At 43.4% G+C, this 20,899-nt stretch overlaps 1 protein-coding gene across 4 annotated transcripts in view; it reads left to right on the top strand.

The window, feature by feature from the left end:
- Window positions 1-20,899, top strand: part of WDSUB1 (WD repeat, sterile alpha motif and U-box domain containing 1) — a 76,506-nt gene that overhangs the window by 51,063 nt on the left and 4,544 nt on the right. For 2 of the 4 annotated variants that reach the window (XM_077829899.1, XM_077829900.1), the window contains one exon: window positions 17,681-17,821. In XM_077829899.1, the coding sequence (XP_077686025.1) occupies window positions 17,681-17,821 (141 nt within the window). Of the gene's footprint in view, window positions 1-15,120; window positions 17,822-20,899 lie in introns of those variants that run through there. The other 2 variants (XR_013347487.1, XM_077829901.1) reach the window with 2 other exon arrangements.

The raw sequence follows: 20,899 nt of genomic DNA, 5'->3' as shown, positions 1-20,899 counted from the left end.
AGTAATCCGTAATCCTCTGAAATACAGTAGTTTAATATATACAATAGCTTAATTCCCTAAAGGCCACGTTACTTCTGAAGGAGAACATCCACATGGAGGTTTGAGGCACTTTAATTTATGCCATTAACACCTTTAGTTTATTCACCTTTCCTTTCCTGAGAGTCCCTGTGTAGACAAGACCTGATTTTTCGGGTCTTTTCATGCCCAAAATGGCTACAGACCGGGGGGGGCGAGTTGTATGGGCCCATGGTGCCCGGGCTCCAGCAATATTCAGGGCCTGGGGCCTGGCTCCACCAATGTTTGGGCCCGGGTCTCTCCCCTGGCCCCGCCTGCTGCCCCTACGCCTCCCCCTGGCCCCGGAGTTCCCTGCCTCTCCACTGTAGCTCCCTGCTGCCTCTGCTCTGCTGGCTCCTGGCATCAGCTGCCACCACAGGATCCTAGTGCCCCCAACCCCTAGTGCCAGGGCAGGCTGACCCTGACCCTGCCCTTCCGCCTCGGACCCTTCCTTTTTCTGGCGGGACACTCCACCAGCACAGGGGGCCCCCCGCCCGCAGTCACTGCTCCTGTCCCACGCTGGGCAAGGGGCAGCCCCATCCCCCACCCCCAGTGAGTCTACAGCGAGGGGCAGCAGCAGGGGAGGAGGCGCACATGTGATGGCAGCCCCATGCCCCGGTACCCACCACAGGGGAGGCGAGGGGGCTTCCTGTACCTGAGAGGGGCCCTAGGAGCTCGTGCAGTGACAGTGGTGTGGGGTGAGTGTGTTGCCAGGGGGATGCAAGGGGGCCCCTCCCTCAGAGCTCGCTGCTGGTGGTGGGGAGAGGGCTGAGGGGAGTCTTCCTCTCTGGCCCCAGCCCTGGGGCAGCCTGACTGCACCCCAAACTCATCCCCAGCCCTGCCCCACCCCAATCCTCTGCCCTAGCCCTGAGCCTCTCCCATACCCGAAACCCCTCATCCCCCCACACCCTAACTCTCTGCCCCAGACCTGAGCCCCTCCTGCATCATGAACCCCTCATCTCCAGCCCCACCCCACAGCCCTCACCACACATCCCCAGCCTCACCCCTGCACCCCCTTCCTCTGCATCCCTTCCCACCCCCAAAATCCCTCCCAGAGCCTGCACCCCTCACGCCCGCCTGCACCCAAACGCCGTCCCAGAGCCTGCACCCCCGCCCTCTTCCTACATACACTATCCTGCCCCCAAACTCCCTCCCAGAGCCTGCACCCCTCACCCTCTGCCCCAGCCTGGAGCCTGCATCCAGCACCCAAACTCCACCCCAGAGCCTGCATCCCAGACTCCCTCCCAGAGCCCAATCTCTCACCCTTCTGCACCCAAACTCCTTCCCAGAGACTGCACCCTAGACCTTCTCCCCCAACCCAAACTCCCTCCCAGAGCCTTAGGCGGGGGGGGGCGGGTTCTGAGCACCGCCAAAATTTCTACAAACCTGCCACCCCTGCTACAGATAGTGGCTTCTTTGCAGTACTTTTTGTGGGGGAGGGGGAATTGCAGGCCCTATCTACTACCTCACTCTTGGTTCTGCATTTCTTTGGAATCGATTTTCTTCTCTCCAAGGTGCCCAACAGCAGTTGTCCACAAGCCAACAGTGTACATCCAGATATTTCAAAGGGGCACCATCAACTTGAAAGTCACATTTCTGTGAGGGAGTGGTCTGCCTGCCACAGATCCTATCACCCAAAATTATTAAAGCTGAAAGAAGTCAGCAATAAAAAAAATTCAGGGTGTTTATTTTGTGCATTTGACAGCAATTTCTGTAGTCATCTTTTCCTTTGCTGGAAAGACCCTTTAAACATCAACAAGGGAGTTGAAAAACATAGTTTTTCAAGAAAGAAAATATTAGGATATCTGTTTAAACAGTGCTCTATCAGAAAATGGATATTAAAAAATTAGCCAATTTTAAAATCATGCAAGTTGATAGTATCCCTTTAAATAAGAGTCAGTGTCCTGATATTCCAATATGCTGTACGCTCACAAGTCCCATTGACATGCTTCTGAACATTAGGCCACAAATTTATTTGGCATAGGATAGAAAATAAAATTAATTCACAATTACTTATTTTCTTATTTTATCTAACCAAAATTACAATAGAAGTACCTCTTCTTTCTTATCTGCGATAGGCTCACAACTTGGATTGCAAAGTATGAAAGTGTTGCATAGATAGTAAATAAAAATAGTTTCTCTCAGCCTAAAAGCTTTTAGGATTTCTCCCAGCCTGTCTGACTTACAGTTTAAGTGTGTCTTTAGAAATCTGTGTGTATCATGTCTCAAGATGGCTGGGTGTCTCCTTTTCCACTCCTTGGTATCCCATTCCCTTTGATCTGGAAATGCAGCATTTACGAGGATTCAGATAGCCAGTTGTGAAGGAGCCACATTGTCCTTTTAGACAGGTTTCAGAGTAGCAGCCCTGTTAGTCTGTATTCGCAAAAAGAAAAGGAGTCCTTGTGGCACCTTAGAGACGAACCAATTTATTTGAGCATAAGCTTTCGTGAGCTACAGCCACGAGTATTCCTTTTCTTATTGTCCGTTTAGTCCTTACACAGTAATTGTGTGTTTATTTCTGCAGTTCAGCCATGGTTGATAACTGATATATAATATAGGTGTTTTTCCTTATATTGTTTTCTGTTAGTTTTACATCTTTAGTCTTTACTTGAGTCCTGATTTGCATTTAATAAAAAGGGTTTCTTTGCTTCCCTGCAAAGGCGTTTAATCGAAGAGAAGGCAACCAGCAGAGGTTCACATAACATTTCATTAGCCCCTCTGATTGTTTTTGACACCTCTTTGAAAGAGTGCTTCATTACCATGCAAATAGAACTAGCCTCTGTTCCCAGACTAATTGTCATCTAACATAATATAAAGAACACAGTGATACATTTCACAAGTTTTTGGACAGCAAGATACTGACCATCACAGACATGTTTTCTAGTAAAATATAGTCTCATAGTCAAACAAGGTGCAGAAAATTTGCATTCTTTGCAAACATAGTTGCCTGTTCATTGCAGCTATATGATGAGGACAAGCTTAGAAAAAAGATAGCAGTAATAAGAAGTATATTCTTCTCACATCACCAGCCCATAATAGAAGAGTTGTTTCACCCAGTAGACAGGACAATCAAGTGTGCTGGTGCCATGGTTTCCCTCAGAGTCCCTTATCTCTCTCCAGTTTTCCAAGAGTTTAGACAAGTTCTGCTTTGCCAAAAAAAAACATGGTGAATCTTGATTAAAAGTAGTATTAAAGGGCTTCAGATGAACCCCCCCAACCCTCCCAGCACAACCAGACTTTCCTGCAAAGGACTTGGAATACCTCTTCAGAGAGGTGTTATGCGTATTGGAGTTCAAAACAGGAAATCTCCTAGGGATCAGCCTCCTAGGCTGTAGCATTCCTTGGCCAGTTGGTACAATTTGTGGATTGTTTTGAGATAACAGGTTTTGCATCCAGTTGAGATCAAGAATCCTTGATGATGTCTTCTATGTCTGAATGGTACATTATATCAACCAATAAAGAAGTCTCTGTATCTTGAGCAGGAAAAATAAGGAGCGTCAAAAGTGCATCTCTGGCATGAAAATTACTTACTAGGTTACCCAAAAGAAAAAAAAAAAGACTTTTCATCCACCAGTGTTACCCATCTAACAGGAGAACAGAAGCAAAGTGGACTGGCCCAGTCACCAGAATTTTCTCCTACAAAAGTGGTTGTTGAACCCCAGAATTCTTCATTGTGTTTTCAAGACGTGGAGTTCTTTCAACATGGATCTGTTTGCAATGGGGAAGCAAGCTCAAGAAATGTTGCAGTCAGTTAAAGGAAGTAAGGGTCTGGAAAACAGGGATTTTTCCATTCTCTGGATAGAACACTTAAAGTATACTCGTCCTCCTCGATCCTTCATCTCTGAGGTGCCGTGAAAAGTGATAGCGGCTATGATGCGTGATTCTTTCCATGTTCCATGAGGACCAGAACATTTACCTTTTCTCCTTTTACCTGAATCCAGCCTTGGGCACAGTCAATTTTTGGCACTCGCCAGACTTGGTCAGCATTTTATATTACTGGCACCCAGGAATTTAGGACAGTCAATAGGACAGAGCTGGTAATGCCACCATATAGTTAAAGTTGTCTGACACTTCCAGTTATAAGAACCTGTTTTCAATTTCATATTACTTTGCCAAACTTTAACTATTCAGGCTGAAATTTTCCATGCCAAGTTTCAGCAAAAATGGTTCAGCCATTTCCAAGAAATGCAATTAGGGAAAAATACTTTGCCCATCTTAAAATATTTCTCATAACCATTCAGTTTAGAAACTCTAGCACCTCCATGCTTTGAAGTAATTACTTGAAATTTGGCAGGACGGTTGAGTTGGTTTCAGGAATATGCCTATGGGTGTTCCCACAAAAAATTGCCCAAATTTGGCCAAGTTATCTCAAAAAATTCAATTTGCATATGCTCAGCAGAGGCTTGTTAGTGCGTGGCAGGTACATTCTGTAAAAAATTCATCAGCACTGAGCATGCTGCAGCCCAGGATTTCAGGGGTCTGAGCAGGACTTTTCTTGCAGTTGCTGCTTCCAGTTATTGTGGGCTGCTGTGGCACTGTGGATCTGAGTTGTCTCTCCTGAGCTCTCAGTGCTCCATTGCTGGTTCCCAGACAGTGTGGAGGAGGAATGTCCCCTCTGCATTTGGGTTGGTAAGAGCTGACCCTTGAAGGAAGGGGGGTGGAGAGAGTATATGAAGATAAGGAACCCAGCAATGAAACTTGAACTGGCTAGGCAAGGGGTTTTGGGGACATTGGGAGACAGGATGAGAGGGAGACTGACTGGCTAGGGAAAGAGACTGTGACATGGAGCCAGAGTCGAGAACTGAGATGAGGAGCCTGGGGAGAGAGATTAGAGCGAGAAATTGGGGTGGAGGGAAAGTGAAGTCAGGAAGCCCATAGAGGAAGACTGGGATGAAGAGCTGGGGGGTGGGTGGGTAGTTAGGTTGGTAGACTGGGACCAGTTAAGCGATGAGATGGACTAGACCAAAGAGCTAGGGGCAGGAGTGGGGAGGAGACAGGACTGGCACATAGGGTAGGTGAGAGGGGATGGAGAAGAAGGGGGTCAGGTCTGAGGGGAACGAGGACTGAAAGGTCTATAGCCTCTAGAGCGTATGCCTTTCAGAACCTGGAATGGAAAGCAAGATTCCTCAGTCAAAACATTCATCTGCTGCTAGCAAGTAACTGTGAAACCCATTGCAAAGTATGTATCTCATTCCTCTCTACTGCTGGTCCATGTAGACAAAGACAGCCTACTACTGCTATCAGTTATTCAACTACAATTCATGGGAATATGATGTCACATGACGGAATTCGTTTTTTCAGTTTACTTGTTTTTTAAACTCGGAAAATTACATCAAAAAACCTATGTCTTATGGAAAGAAATAGTTTGTGACAGTATAATCATAGACTAATGTAATGCGAATACATAAGGAGTCCAAATGAAGGTTGCACAGACAAACCTAATTCTGGCATTTTCTAATTTTTGAGTGCTTGACATTGCAACCGTAATATTCTTCTAATGTAGTTTTTTGATTCATAAATAAAATGAAGGAAGTTTACATTGCAAATGAGTTGCTATGGACACTTAGGTCTTTTGGAACTCACTCAGCTGGAGGCATAGTGATTTACTGAGCTAAGGATAATTAAGGATATGATTTGGTTACAGAGACTTTAACAGATTTCCATGACTTCTTCAGCTTGAGCCTCAGGGTGGGTGGGACTCGGACTTCAGCATCAGCCCCACCATGACCATACCCTCATTTTTTTCCCCATGACTGTTCCATGTATTTTGCTTACTTTTACTGTGACAAAATTGTCTCCATAATGATCATCCTTCTGTCTTGTTGCACGTTTATCAGGCTCTGTAGAGTAGATTTTATGCCTTCTTGAATGTGACATTCCAAAGACGAATCCTGAGTGCTTGGGATCCAGTGTGTCTGAGACCTTCTCCAGCTTGTCCCCCCAGTGAAGATTTGGGGAGTTGTTGAGCATACACCATTTATTCCAAATGGTAATGCTGTGTGCTGGGCTGGGAATAGCTCAACAGAAATCTATCCCAACTACCTGGTTGGAAAATGTGGCTTTTATGAAACTAGTTTTTCAGAAATAATGTTTTAGATAGCTCAATACGTTTTGATTGGAGCTTAACTAGGAGAGGGCTTTTGAGGAGGCAACTGGGATGACCTAATCCTGCTTGACAGAAATTTAGGAAGCCTGTCTGTGTGTTCTAGATTGGGCAAAGATGGTTATAAAAAATATGATTTTGAGGTATGGAAGTAAAAAAAAAAAAAAAATTACGATGTTTTGCTTTGCTTTCCTTTGTGTTTTTTTTTTTCCTTTGTCAATTGCAAATTCGCCTTTGGGCTTATTGCAATATTAACATGCAAAAGACTCTCTAAGACGGGGTGGGCAAATTTTTTGTGCTGAGGGCCACATCTGGGTGGGAAAATTGCATGCAGGGCCATGAATGTAGGGCTGGGGGAAGGGGTTGGGGTGCGGGAGGGAGTGCGGGGTGTGGGAGGGGGTGTGGTGTGCAGGAAGGGGCTCAGGGCAAGGGATTGGGGCGGAGGAGGGGTGCGGAGTGTACAAGGGGGCTCAGGGCAGGGTGTTGGGGTGCCGGAGGGGTGCAGCACCAGGCTCAGGGCAGGGTGTTGGGGCGCCGGAGGGGTGCAGCACCAGGCTCAGGGCAGGGTGTTGGGGCGCAGGAGGGGTGCAGCACCAGGCTCAGGGCAGGGTGTTGGGGCGCAGGAGGGGTGCAGCACCAGGCTCAGGGCAGGGTGTTGGGGCGCAGGAGGGGTATGGGGTGTGGGCTGCAGCCCGGTGCTGCTTACCTGGAGTGGCCCTGGGGTGGCAGCAGGGCTCAGGCAGACTGCCTGCCTGCCCTGGCCCCGCACCGCTCCTGGAAGCAGGCAGCACCACATCCTTGCAGCCCTGGGGGAGGGAGGGCAGAGAGCTCCGTGCGCTGTCCTTGCCTGCAGGCACTGCACCCCGCAGCTCCCATTGCCCACGGTCCCCATTCCCGGCCAATGGGAGCTGCAGGGGGTGGTGCTGGCTGCTTCGGGGAGCTGTGCGGGGCCCGCAGCACCACAAGGGTGGCAATCCCGTGGGCTGGATCCAAAGCCCTGGTGGACCAGATCTGGCCCACGGGCTGTAGTTTGCCCACCCCTGCTCTAAGAATAAACAGGAATTTATTATCATATTTCCATCCTTGTGTTACATGTCATATCAAACTTATAAAGAAATGTGGGGCAATTTTGCTTCTGATTTTTCTTACTCTCTGGCATCTGCTGTCATTTCTGATTAAAACGACTCCCACAACAATGTGACTGAGTTTGAATCCTCTAGCATACATTGTCTGAGACAGTTGATTAATTGTACAGTAAAGCAGGAAGCACTGGTGTGTTAAAAGCATGTTGGCAGATCGTGATAGTTTTGCATGACAGTCTACAGATAAAGTACAGTAGTTAGACTGGATGGTTTGGGTAGCAAACCTTTACTCCAGTAACAAAGATTGAAAATTATACCAGACTAAGAACTATCATTTGCTATATTCAGTACTCTCCCACTGCTGGAAACCCAGTGACAGATTCAAAACCAGCTTCAAACCAACAGGCAAAAAACGGACAGCTTTATGGTATTGCTTAACATACGCATCTGCGACAGGGATGGATCACTTGATGATTACCTGTTCTGTTCATTCCTTCTGGGGCACTTGGCATTGGCCACTGTCAGAAGACAATATACTGAGCTAAATGGACCTTTGGTCTGACCCAGTATGGCTATTCTTCTGTTCTTATGTTAATCAGTTAAAGTTTGTAATGCACTATTGTATTGCTCTAAAAATCACCAGAATACACACACACTGTAGTCCTATGTCTGGAGGCTAGTCATTCCCTTAAGTCTCCAGCATTGTTAGAGAACTGTTCCTTGAAAAACATCCCAATGTTTGGCAGTTATGCATGGACCCAGACTCAAACAGATGAGCTCCACTTCTGCAGCAAGAGGCTGTGATGACTTAAAATTCCCACACACCATCTTTATATAAAAGGAGTCAGTTAAATCTAGGAATCCCTGAAAAGTTTTTTAATCAACCCTTCCCAAAAGTCTATGGCCCTCCCTTTTTCATAGTGGTGGATAGCAGTAGTTTATGGGGGGAGGATTTTTTTGTGGGGAGGGTTAGATTTTGCAGTTGCATCCAGCGAGCTTTTTCTACCTTCAATCTTAGTAGAGCAAGCAATATATAAACCAGGCAGAGAATTTGCAATAATGTGTTCATGTAAATTAGAAATCCCAATTGCAGGCACTAATTATGTGTCAAAGTTTGTAACTGTGCTTCACTAGAAAAGGACAACTGTGACTAAACAAATGTACATTTTGATCATACATTTATGAAAAAAGTGTTAATTGTCTGAATTGTGCTTTATTTTTTCATACAAAATGGTGTTTGGTCTGTGGAAGGAGGCTGTATGTATACTGTCAGAATTATTTTCCTTGTGGGTACTATTTTTCTTTGGTTTAAGTCAAATATATATTTGATGCTCTTGATTCATTCACTGAGGGCTTGGCTACACTTGCGAGTTACAGCGCAATAAAGGAGCCCCGAGCGCACTAGCTCACTACCCGTCCACACTGGCAAGGCACGCAGAGCGCTCTGACTCTGCGGCTACAGCGCTGCTGGTACTCCACCTCGGCGAGTGGAAAAACGTTTGCTGCACCCCCGGTGTGAATGAGAGTGCATTACTGCACTCTGATCAGCCTCCGGAAACGTCCCATAATCCCCTTAAGTCAAGTGGCCACTCTTGTCATTGTTTTTGAATCGCTGCAGGAATGCGGATATGCCCTTTGAAAGCTCCGTTTCTGACAGCCAGCTGCTTATCTGCTCTGAGACAAGGCAAGCCATTAGTGTGGAATGCTGTGTGTGTGTGTGTGTGTGTGTGTGTGTGTGTGAGAGAGAGAGAGAGAGGCAGAGGGAGGGGGGTCTGCTGCTGTCTGAATTTACAAGACAGCATGCTGACATGCTCTCAGCCCCTGAAAAACCCACTCTCTCTCCCCCCACATACACACAACACGCCCTCTCTCACGCTCCACCACCACCACCACCCCCCATTTGAAAAGCACGTTGCAGTCACTTGCAAGTTGGGATAGCTACCCATAATGCACCGCGCCCAGTGCCGCTGCAAGTGCCGCTAATGTGGCCATGCCAGTGCACTTGAAGCTGTCAGTGTGGACAGACTGCAGCGCTTTCCCTATTGCGCTCTCCGAAGGCTGGTTTAACTCAAAGCGCTCTACACCTGCAAGTGTAGCCATGCCCTAAGATTTCTACATGGAGCCTGTTTTGTTCTGGTAGTGGGGCTAAGCATATGCAATTTTAATGTAGTACTTTATGTAGTATAATAACAATACTGCAATTCTGTGCTAGTTTGCAAATACCCAGATCAGTATATTAGTTTTCTTTCCTTGTAAATCAGAAGGAGAATAAACTGACTCTCAGCCAAACATGAAAATAAATACAATTGTTTCTTACTTCCCTGTATTATCTCTCATCTCTTTTATATTTAGTGGTTGGTTCCTGTTATTTAGCATTTAGTAGTATAGGTTGACTCCCATCTCAAACTGGCCCAGGATGCCACCTGCCATCGCCTATTTGTTAAATGTTCAAATACAGTAACTCCTCACTTAAAGTCGTCCCAGTTAACGTTGTTACGTTGCTGATCAATTAGGGAACATGCTCGTTTAAAGTTGTGCAATGCTTATAACGTCGTTTGGCAGCCGCCTGCTTTGTCCACTGCTTGCAGGAAGAGCAGCCAGTTGGCGCTTGCTGGTGGGGGCTTGGAACCAGGGTGGACAGGCAGCCCCCCATCAGCTCCCTGCTCCCCTAAGGTCCCTGTGCAGCAGCTGCCCAGTAGGCTAGTAGCCGGCAGTTCAGCTGTCCCTCCCCCCACTGCCGTGTGCTGCTCCTGCCCTCTGCTTGAAGCTGCTCTCCAGAGCCTCCTGCTTGCTTGGGGGGGGGGGGGGGGGAGGAGAGGAGGGCTAATGTCCCCCCTGCTCCTGCACCCTGCTTACCCCATCTCCATAGAGCAGGGGAGACACACAACAGGGCTCAGGACACAGGGAGCTTCCTGGTAGCAGCTGCTGGGGTCTCAGCTTGCTGATTAATTTAACAAGGTAGTGTACTTAAGAGTGGTGTCAGCATACCTAAAGGGAAATGTGTATGTCTCTCTCTTTCACACACAGGGGGTGTGTCTCTGTCTCTGTCTGCCATGCTGTCTCCCCTTCCTCCATTCGTGCTGACTTGTAGAGTGTGAGGCTACATTAACAACGAGTTAACCCTTGAGGGCTCAGCCAATTGCTAGTTCATCATTTAGCAGTACAGCATTCCCTGGGAAATGTCCCACCCTCTGACTCCACCACCTCAACCAAGCTTCACAATCATTGTCGCTGTGTACAGTATTAAATTATTTGTTTAAAACTTATAGAGTGGGTGTGTGTATATGTATATATAGTCTTTTGTCTGGCAAAAAAAAAAATTCCCTGGAACCTAACCCCCCTATTTATGTGAATTCTTATGGGGAAATTTGATTCGCTTAACATCGTTTTGCTTAGTCACATTTTTCAGGAACATAACTACAACATTAAGTGAGGAGTTACTGTAGGTTCCTTTATGCTTTCTTCCATGCTGCCCCTCACGCTGGGGAGAAGTTCTCCATAAATATCAGCAAAACATACTCAATATCCTCAATCAAAATCCTCCTTACAACTCTCTTTTGTGAGGCCTACAAATTATTTTTGACAATGCTTAGGCTGCTGGTGTGCTGAAACCATTGCCTATCATGCTGACCAGTATTCTCATTGTTTCCTTGTACTTCCCTAACAGACTATATCCATCTGTTGTCTCTTGTCTTATATTTAGATTGTAAGCTCTTCAGAGCAGGGACTGTCTTTTTGTTCACTTCGTACAGTACCTAGCACAATGTGACCTAGTTCACGGCTGGGGCTCCTAGGCTTTACAATAATACAAATAATAATAGAAAATCTCAGGGCAAGGTGTTAATGAAATACATTGTATGAATCGCTATATACATACTCAATATAAAACTCTATAAAAAGAGTTAACCACGGTGGTGATTAGGGGCTAGTTTTAAGAACCCCATACAGTAACTCTACCAGCACGGTTATTAAAGGGATTAAGCTCTCTTCTTTGTCCAAGTAGAGGCCAGTAAAAGAGGTGGCACTGGCTGTGGTTCCTTTGAGTTGAAGAGCTGCTGGACAAAAGGAAAGTTAATGACTAAGTCCACCTAACTTATCACATGCGCTCCAGGGCAGATGACTTCAGCTAAGGGTTTCCCAGGCATACAGGTGCCTAATAAGATTTTTCTAAAGCACCTAACTCCCAGTCATGAAAATCAATCCCTAAATGTCTGTCTGTCTTTTGAAAATGAGATTTAGGCACCTAAGTCACCTTAAGTGCTTTTGAAAATTTTACCCTTTATGATGTAAGATCACTGGGAGAACTTTAAAAGGGGAAACCTTGTTTGGTTCCACAGTCCTAAGGAGAGGTCTCCTTCTCTTGTCGTAAGCTGGATAAACCTTGGGATGGGTCCCATACAGTTCTTATGCAAATAAATTATGTGGAATATAGAATTTAGTTGTATCCCAGGACAAAGACCAAAGTTATCTGTAGAGATCATCTAAGGGAGACAGAATATCATCATGGACAACCCCAGAAACTGAGAGCACAGCTGTGGAAACTGAGACTGAAAAACTTGTGACTAAGGCTGTCAAGTGATTAAAAAAATTAATCATGATTAATGCACTGTTAAACAATAGTAGAATACCATTTATTTAAATATTTTGGATGTTTTCAAATATATTGATTTTAATTACAACAGAGAATACAAAGTACTCACTTTATATTTATTTTTATTACAAATATTTGCACTGTAAAAAACAAAAGAAATAGCATTTTTCAATTCACCTAATACAAGTACTGTAGTGAAGTCTCTTTATCATGAAAGTTGAACTTACAAATGTAGAATTATATAAAAAAAACTGCATTCAAAAGTAAAACAATGTAAAACTTTACAGTCTAAAGTCCACTCAGTCCTATTTCTTGTTCAACCAGTTGGACAGACAAACAAGTTTGTTTACATTTGCAGGAGATAATGCTGCCCGCTTCTTGTTCACAGTGTCACCTGAAAGTGAGAACAGGTGTTTGCATGGCACTGTTGTAGCTGGCGTCACAAGATATTTACATGCCAGATGCACTAAAGGTTCATGTGTCCCTTCATGCTTCAACCACCATTCCAGAGGACATGAGTCCATGCTGATGATGGGTTCTGCTTAATAATGCTCCAAAGCAGTGCGGACCTATGCATGTTCATTCTCACTATCTGAGTCAGATGCCACTAGCAGAAGGCTGATTTTCTTATTTGATGGTTCGGGTTCTCTAGTTTCTGCAACAGAGTGTTGCTCTTTTAAGACTTCTGAAAGCAAGCTCCACACCTCATCCCTCTCAGATTTTGGAAGGCACTTCAGATTCTTAAACCTTGGGTCGAGTGCTGTAGCTGTGTAATGACGCTGGTTCTGGTGGGACCCAACTGAGAGTGCCAATTCAGTATAAATTGGTTAAAGCAGGGCAGTTACAGCCCAAGGCTGGGGTTTCTGTGCACACCAAGGCAAACCAAACCAGCCAAACAGAGAAGACTTTGATTTTACCCCACTGCCTAACCACAAGTCACACAAGCAATTCCCTTAGATACTCTAGTTTCCCAGTATCACCAACAGTGCCACTCATATGGGGACGAATGGTTATGAAAGCCAATACCCCAGTAAAAGAAGAGAGGTTTTCTCGATCCCAAAGGACCAAGCCCCAGACACAGGTCAATAGTCAAATCAGATCTTACCCACAAATCACTCTGTTGCCAATCCTTTAGAATCTAAAATCTAAAGGTTTATTCATAAAAGGAAAAAGATATAGATGACAGCTAGAATTCGTTAAATGGCATCAATTACATACAGTAATGGCAAAGTTCTTGGTTCAGGCTTGTAGCAGTGATGAAATAAACTGTAGTTTCAAATCAAGTCTCTGGAGTACATTCACAGCTGGGATGGGTCATTCAGTCCTTTGTTCAAAGCTTCAGTTTGTAGCGAAGTCCCTCCAGAGTTATGAAGCAGGATTGAAAACCAGATGGAGATGAGGCAGCTGCCTTTTATAGTCTCTTCCAGGTGTAAGGATACCTCTTTGTCCTTACTGTGGAAAATTACAGCAAAATTGAGTCTGGAGTCACATAGGCAAGTCACATGTCCATGCATGACTCAGTTCTTTACAGACTCAATCCATCGGTGGTCTTCCTGAAAATACCATCCTGGCCACTATGGATGTAGAAGCCCTCTACACCAACATTCCACACAAAGATGGACTACAAGCCGTCAGGAACACTATCCCCGATAATGTAACGGCAAACCTAGTGGCTGAACTTTGTGACTTTGTCCTCACCCATAACTGTTGCACATTTGGGGACAATGTATATCTTCAAATCAGCGGTACTGCTATGGGTACCTGCATGGCCCCACAGTATGCCAACATTTTTATGGCTGACTTAGAACAATGCTTCCTCAGCTCTCGTCCCCTAATGCTCCTACTCTACTTGCGCTATATTGATGACATCTTCATCATCTGGACCCATGGAAAAGAAGCCCTTGAGGAATTCCACCATGATTTCAACAATTTCCATCCCACCATCAACCTCAGCCTGGACCAGTCCACACAAGAGATCCACTTCCTGGACACTATGGTGCTAATAAGCGATGGTCACATAAACACCACCCTATACCGGAAACCTACTGACCGCTATTCCTACCTAATTGCCTCCAGCTTTCACCCAGACCACACCACACGGTCCATTGTCTACAGCCAAGCTCTACGATACAACCGCATTTGCTCCAACCCCTCAGACAGAGACAAACACCTACAAGATCTCTATCAAGCATTCTTACAACTACAATACCCACCTGCTGAAGTGAAGAAACAGATTGACAGAGCCAGAAGAGTACCCAGAAGTCACCTACTACAGGACAGGCCTAACAAAGAAAATAACAGAACGCCACTAGCCGTCACCTTCAGCCCCCAACTAAAACCTCTGCAACGCATCATCAAGGATCTACAACCCATCCTGAAGGATGACCCATCACTCTCACAAATCTTGGGAGACAGGCCAGTCCTTGCCTACAGACAGCCCCCCAACCTGAAGCAAATACTCACCAGCAACTACATACCACACAACAGAACCACTAACCCAGGAACCTATCCTTGCAACAAAGCCCGTTGCCAACTGTGCCCACATATCTATTCAGGGGACACCATCACAGGGCCTAATAACATCAGCCACACTATCAGAGGCTCGTTCACCTGCACATCTACCAATGTGATATATGCCATCATGTGCAAGCAATGCCCCTCTGCCATGTACATTGGTCAAACTGGACAGTCTCTACGTAAAAGAATAAATGGACACAAATCAGATGTCAAGAATTATAACATTCATAAACCAGTCGGAGAACACTTCAATCTCTCTGGTCACGCGATTACAGACATGAAAGTTGCGATATTACAACAGAAAAATTTCAAAACCAGACTCCAGCGAGAGACTGCTGAATTGGAATTCATTTGCAAATTGGATACAGTTAACTTAGGCTTGAATAGAGACTGGGAGTGGCTAAGTCATTATGCAAGGTAACCTATTTCCCCTTGTTTTTTCCTACTCCCCCTCCCTCCCCCCACTGTTTCTCAGTCGTTCTTGTTAAACCCTGGATTTGTGCTGGAAATGGCCCACCTTGATTATCATACACATTGTAAGGAGAGTGATCACTTTAGATAAGCTATTTCCAGCAGGAGAGTGGGGTGGGGGCAGAGAAAACCTTTTGAAGTGATAAACACCCATTTTTTCATGGTCTGTGTGTATAAAACATCCTCACTGCATTTTCCACTTTATACATCCGATGAAGTGAGCTGTAGCTCACGAAAGCTTATGCTCAAATAAATTGGTTAGTCTCTAAGGTGCCACAAGTACTCCTTTTCTTTCTTTACAGGTGGCAGCCATGGCCCACATGCTACCTTGCAGGTTCCCAGGATGACTTCTTATGTGGATTGGAGTTTTCCAAGATCCATTGTCAGTTAAGTGTTTCTTGATTGGGCACTTAATTTGCACATTCCTTTCTCAAGAAGCTGACCAATTCCTTTACTAAGGCTACTTCAGAATCAAAACACATTGATTTACAAGTACATAGCAAATATTTATAACTTCAACTACAAAAATTATGCATGCATACATACTGTTAGCATACTCATAACCAGCAAATCATAACCTCTCCATAGACCCCTTACATGACAACCTTTATACAATATTTGCTGCAAATATATAACACTGGTTGCAACAGTGATCTGTACAGTTACAGATTATGTCAATAACGTCACAAGCTGTTTTTAGAAATCTCGTCTTGGTACCTTCTTTGTGTTTTCTCAAATCTGCTGTGAAAGTGTACTTAAAATAAACAGCATGTGCTGAATCGTCATCCAAGACCACTATAACATGAAATATATGGCAGAATGCAGGTAAAATAGAGCTGGAGACATAAAATTCTCCCCCAAGGAGTTCAGTCACAAATGTGATTAACGTATTTTTTTTTTAATGAGCGTCATCAGCATAGAAGCATGTCTTCTGGAATGGTGGCCGAAGCATGAAGGGGCATACGAATATTTAGCATATCTGGCACGTAAATACCTTGCAATGCTGGCTACAAAAGTCCCATGCGAATGCCTGTTCTCACTTTCTGGTGACATTTTAAATAAGAAGTGGGCAGCACTATCTCCCGTAAATGTAAACAAACTTGTTTGCCTTAGCGATTGGCTGAATGAGAGGTAGGACTGAGTGGACTTTTAGGCTCTAAAGTTTTGCCTTGTTTTGTTTTTGTGTGCAGTTATGTAACAAAAAAAACCCGACATTTGTAAGTTGCAATTTCACGGTAAAGAGATTGCACTATAGTACTTGTGGGAGGTGAACTGAAAAATACTGCTATTTTTACAATGCAAATATCTGTAATCAAAAATAATATAAAGTGAGCAGTGTACACTTTGTATTCGGTGTTGTAATTGAAATCATTATATTTTAAAATGTAGAAAAACATCCAAAATTTTATAACAAATTTTAATTGGTATTCTGTTGTCCAACAGTGCGATTAATTGGGATTATTTTTTATCACAATTAATTTTTTTAAGTTAATTGTGTGAGTTAACTGTTTTTAATTGACAGCCCTAGTTGTGACAGTAACAGATATCTTAGACCAGGATGAGCAAGACTGGTCATACTGCTTCACCTAACAGATGCCACAGTGGCAAATCGCACATGATAGGAGTCAAAGTGGCCACTCTCTGTTTCCTGAGAGGAAATGATTAAAGGAGAAAAAGGCTTTATAAAGACCTAGATGGGAATAAAAGGGATTTTGGAAATGACAGTATGTGAAATCCTGAGAAGAAAATGCTATATTTATGCAACAATACTTAAATCTAGAGTATTTTGTTAATTTGTCTTGTTCTGATTTGGGGGATATCCCATTTTGGTGCCTTTGCAGATGTCTGTGAACTCGCCTTTCTGTCAGAAAAGATGAAACAACCTGAATATGAGGCTATTATAGCAAATCTGTTGATATGCATGTATGAAACTCCATAGACAGAGTTGAGGGTCTAGTTTAAAGGACTCCTACAATAATCACACAGATGGTCATTAAGGGAACCATAGGGGATAAGCACTCCTTTATCCTGACAGGGACTAGCAAAGGAGCCAGCTCCTGTCAAACTGTCAGAGGTTCCTTCCTGTTGCAAAGCAGCTGCATAAAGTGGGGTGGGATTAACCCTACCCAGGCTCACCTAATTCATGAAAGGGTATGTCTACACTGCACCTGAGAGCAAGCCTCCCAGCCCAAGTAGACAGACTTGCATTAGCCTCAGCTCAAGGTAGTTTGCTAAAAATAGCACTGTGGATCTTGCAGCTGCAGTAAATATACAAGATAGCTCAGATCCAGAGGGTTGGCTGGATTTGAGAGCCTGAGTTGCTTCTGAGCCACAATGTCCACACTGCTGTTTTCAGCGCACTAACTCAAACCCTAACCCTAACCTGCAGTGTAGACATAGCCCTAATGCAGTCCAGTGCATGACTTCAGACATGGGCTTGTCTACACTAGAATCATGTTAAACACGTGTTAACTCATGCTATGTTAAACATGACGTGGCACTTTGGACTGCACATCAGCTGTTAGCTGGTCGTCACGGTTAACCCGATACTCTGCTAGATTAGGAAAATAGGTGATGTTTTAAAATACACTGGGAAACAAGTTTTGCTCAATGTATTTTTGAACATCACTTGGTATATAGTGTAGATAGCCTTTTATGCCTTAAAAAACAAGTTAGTTGGTCTCTGTCAACCATGAGGAAAAAGTTAGAAACGATGTCTTTACAGAGCTCCTGAAATACTGGAAAGGTCTTCCAGTTTGCACCAGAAGCAATCTCTCTGCCTGGGAATGTGTTTGTGTTTCAGAGGTTAATGTGCCAATAGGAAATATGTTCCAAGGATTCTAATCTATCATCCCTTTTCAGAGTCTCTAGGTTTACGCAGTAAAGTCTTCCGGAAGATTGAGGAACTGAGGATCAAGGTGGATTCTGTTTCTCTTGGTATTCCTGATGAATTCTTATGTCCTATAACTAGGGAGCTTATGAAGGAGCCTATCATTGCAGCAGGTATGTCTATGAGCTACTTCAAGTTTATTTAAGCAAATTGTTCAGGTGTAAAGATGAATACTGGGGAACTATTAATCAATATACATCTTGAAGAATGATAAGTACATGCATTCTGAATTCCTAGTATCCTTATGTGTATTCAAATTTCATCAAGGTAAAAAATAAATTTGTTTCTGCTCTTCTGAATATTTGGCTTGTGAAATCATGCTTCTGGTATTAAGATACATAAAATTTTGTAAAGGGCCTCTTATTTTGTGCCTATGCAAATTGTGTAATTACAAGACTAATTACGCAGTTGTTTTGCACAAGTGCAGGAAATGAGCACATACAAAAGTAAACCCCTTTAAAAACCTGGCACTGTATGTCTGTCAGTAAAAATAGAGATGATATATGAAATGTATTATGTCACCTAAAAATCTTGGATGGAACTAGAACCACAAATCCCACTGCAATTCAAATAGATCCTGGATTTATCAGATGTGCTGCATCTGTTAGTAAACGTTTATGGGATTAGGCCCTAAGTACCCAGATGGGGAAAAACTCATACATCTGTTGCCTTTGCAACTGTAACTCAGCCATAATGATAGTCTTTTATTTCCAAAATCACATGCTGTTTTTTCCACAGGACTTCTGTCTCATACAGTGCACAGGATAGACCTGCTGTGGGGATGAGTCAGGGTTGTGTACAGAAATTAATTCTTGTCTGTAGCACAACTTCTTCATTTGTTGCAGAGTTGGAAGGTATGTAGTGAATAAGATGGGACTACAGGAAGACAAAGGATAGTATCATGGTTAAAACAGTTGAATCCTGCCCTGGGTAATTGGTTCTATCCCTATCTTTGCCACAGAGTTCCTCTGTGATGCTAGGCAAATCACTTAAACCAAACTTTTCACTGATTGTGTGCACCTCATTTCATGTGTGCCTGACTTGAGACCCTGGTTCTGATTTGCAGAAGCATTGAGCACTTATAGCTGCAACTGAAGTCAACGGAAACTATGCTTTGACTGTATAAAGTGCCTGTATAATGTTCTGAAAAATCAGGTCCTAGGTGTGTCAAATTAGGCACCCAAAATTAGTGGATTCTTTTGACCTTAATCTCTCTCTGCCTCAATCCTCACCTATAAAATGGATAACGCCCCCTCATCTTATAGGGTGTTGTGAAAATAAATTAATTATTTGTGAGGCACTCAGATATTGCAGTGATGAGTGCAAGAAAAAAGTCCATGAGGAAATTAATTTTGTCTCCACAACAGGACTTGATTAGTGGGCAGTAAATAAGACCTAGGGTTACACATGGAAAATGAAGATAAAAAAAAAAAAACTGGATAGCTGTTCATTAAATGAGCACTCTCCATCCTATGCACTAAATGAGGCAGAGATCCTGTGGAAAAATAATATGTGATCATGGAATTAAAAGCTGTATCAGAATGCATATGCACGGGGGCCGAGTTAAGGTTACAGGGGCAATCTCAATTCTGGCATTTCCGAACTTTTGAGTGCTTGGTTCTGCAATCTCAGTTTTCTTTTAACATAGTTTTTATGTGTAAATTATATATATAAAACCCAATCCTACTTTTGTGCACCTCATGCATCACAAGAGTGATGGGTATGCAGGTGACTTTAAGGGGGGACTCGATCACTGTCTATAAGTACCTACATGGGGGAACAAATATTTGAAGAGCTCTTTAGTATAGCCAACAAAGGTACAATACAACCCAGTGGCTGGAAGTTGAGGCTAGACAAAATCAGACTGAAAATAAGACCATTTTTTAACAATTAGGTTAACTAGACATTGGAACAGTTTACCAAGGGTCATGGTGGATTCTCCATCACTGGCAATTTTTAAATCAAGATTGGATGTTTTCTCTAAAAGATATTCTATAGGAGTTGTTTTGGAGAAGTTCTATGGCCTGCATTAAATAGGAAGTCAGACTACATGAGCATAGTGGTCACTTCTGGCCTTGGACTATGTGAATCTGTGAAAGTCTCTTGTGCTCTCACTGATACTGGGGTGCTGGTCCAGTGCCCCGCATAGTGTAGAACTTCTTGAAGGCTGATTTATATTATGTAAGCTGCTGGTAAGACAGCTGCAGATGGTTGAAGTGTAGGGATGCCTTGCTACTCCCAAGGCACTGAGGAACAAGGAGAGAGTGGCACACCTATAGGGTGCCACATCACCACAGTATTTCCCTACATAGAGGGAGTCGGGGTGAATGTAAACTTGATTTGCCTCACCAGAGCATTGCAAACAACTGTGGTGGATTTGAGGATGTGGCGCTTTTTTTTTTTTTTTGGTAGCTCTTGTGGATACCATGAGATTTTTTACACTCTTTGGAAGTAGTCACTGTATGTTTGATCTATGTTCATGTTACTGTATCTCGTGACATTTTTATATAGAAAAAAACCAAAACCAATGATTTTCAATGAAAGTTGACAGAAAAATATATTGTGCAGATCAAGCAGTGGAACACCAAACTAGGAAATGCTAAACAGAAATAATACTTTGTTTCATTTCAAGAAACACTAGATGGACTTTTTTTATTTTAATGGGTTTGCCATATATTACTTCTGCTGCATGATAAAACATTTTGCTTTTACTGACTTTAAGAATTTAAAAGTCCCTGCTCCTTTTAGTGCTGTAGTACAATGAGGAACATGTTAGAATTATCATGATTTTTATTTTGGTAATGCCCAAGACTAGATGCTTTATGGAAAAGACAGTGTTTGCCTCAGAGAGCTTAGAAACTAATAATAACTATGCATTTTACTAAATTTGTTTTGAAGAGACAGTATCAAAATAATTATATACCTGTGGGTAAAATATTCCAAAGTGTTTAAGTTACTTAGGAGTCTAATTTCCATTTTCAAAAGTGACTTAGGCACTTTGGGCCAGATTTTGAAAGGTATTTAGGTACCTGACTCCCACTGATTTCTAGGCAGCTCTGAAAATCCCTATCTGCAACCTTAGGCACCTAAATCCCTTGAAAAATCTGTCTGTTAGCATTTAAGTGATTTAGGAGCCTATTGAAAATTTTACCCCACACTTTTTTTATATTGTTAAAAATGTGTATAATTTA

Source organism: Eretmochelys imbricata, chromosome 11 (genome assembly GCF_965152235.1).
Source record: "Eretmochelys imbricata isolate rEreImb1 chromosome 11, rEreImb1.hap1, whole genome shotgun sequence".
NCBI lineage: Eukaryota > Metazoa > Chordata > Testudines > Cheloniidae > Eretmochelys > Eretmochelys imbricata.
Note: the sequence above shows the minus strand (reverse complement) of the source record. Positions and strands in the feature narration are given on the sequence as shown.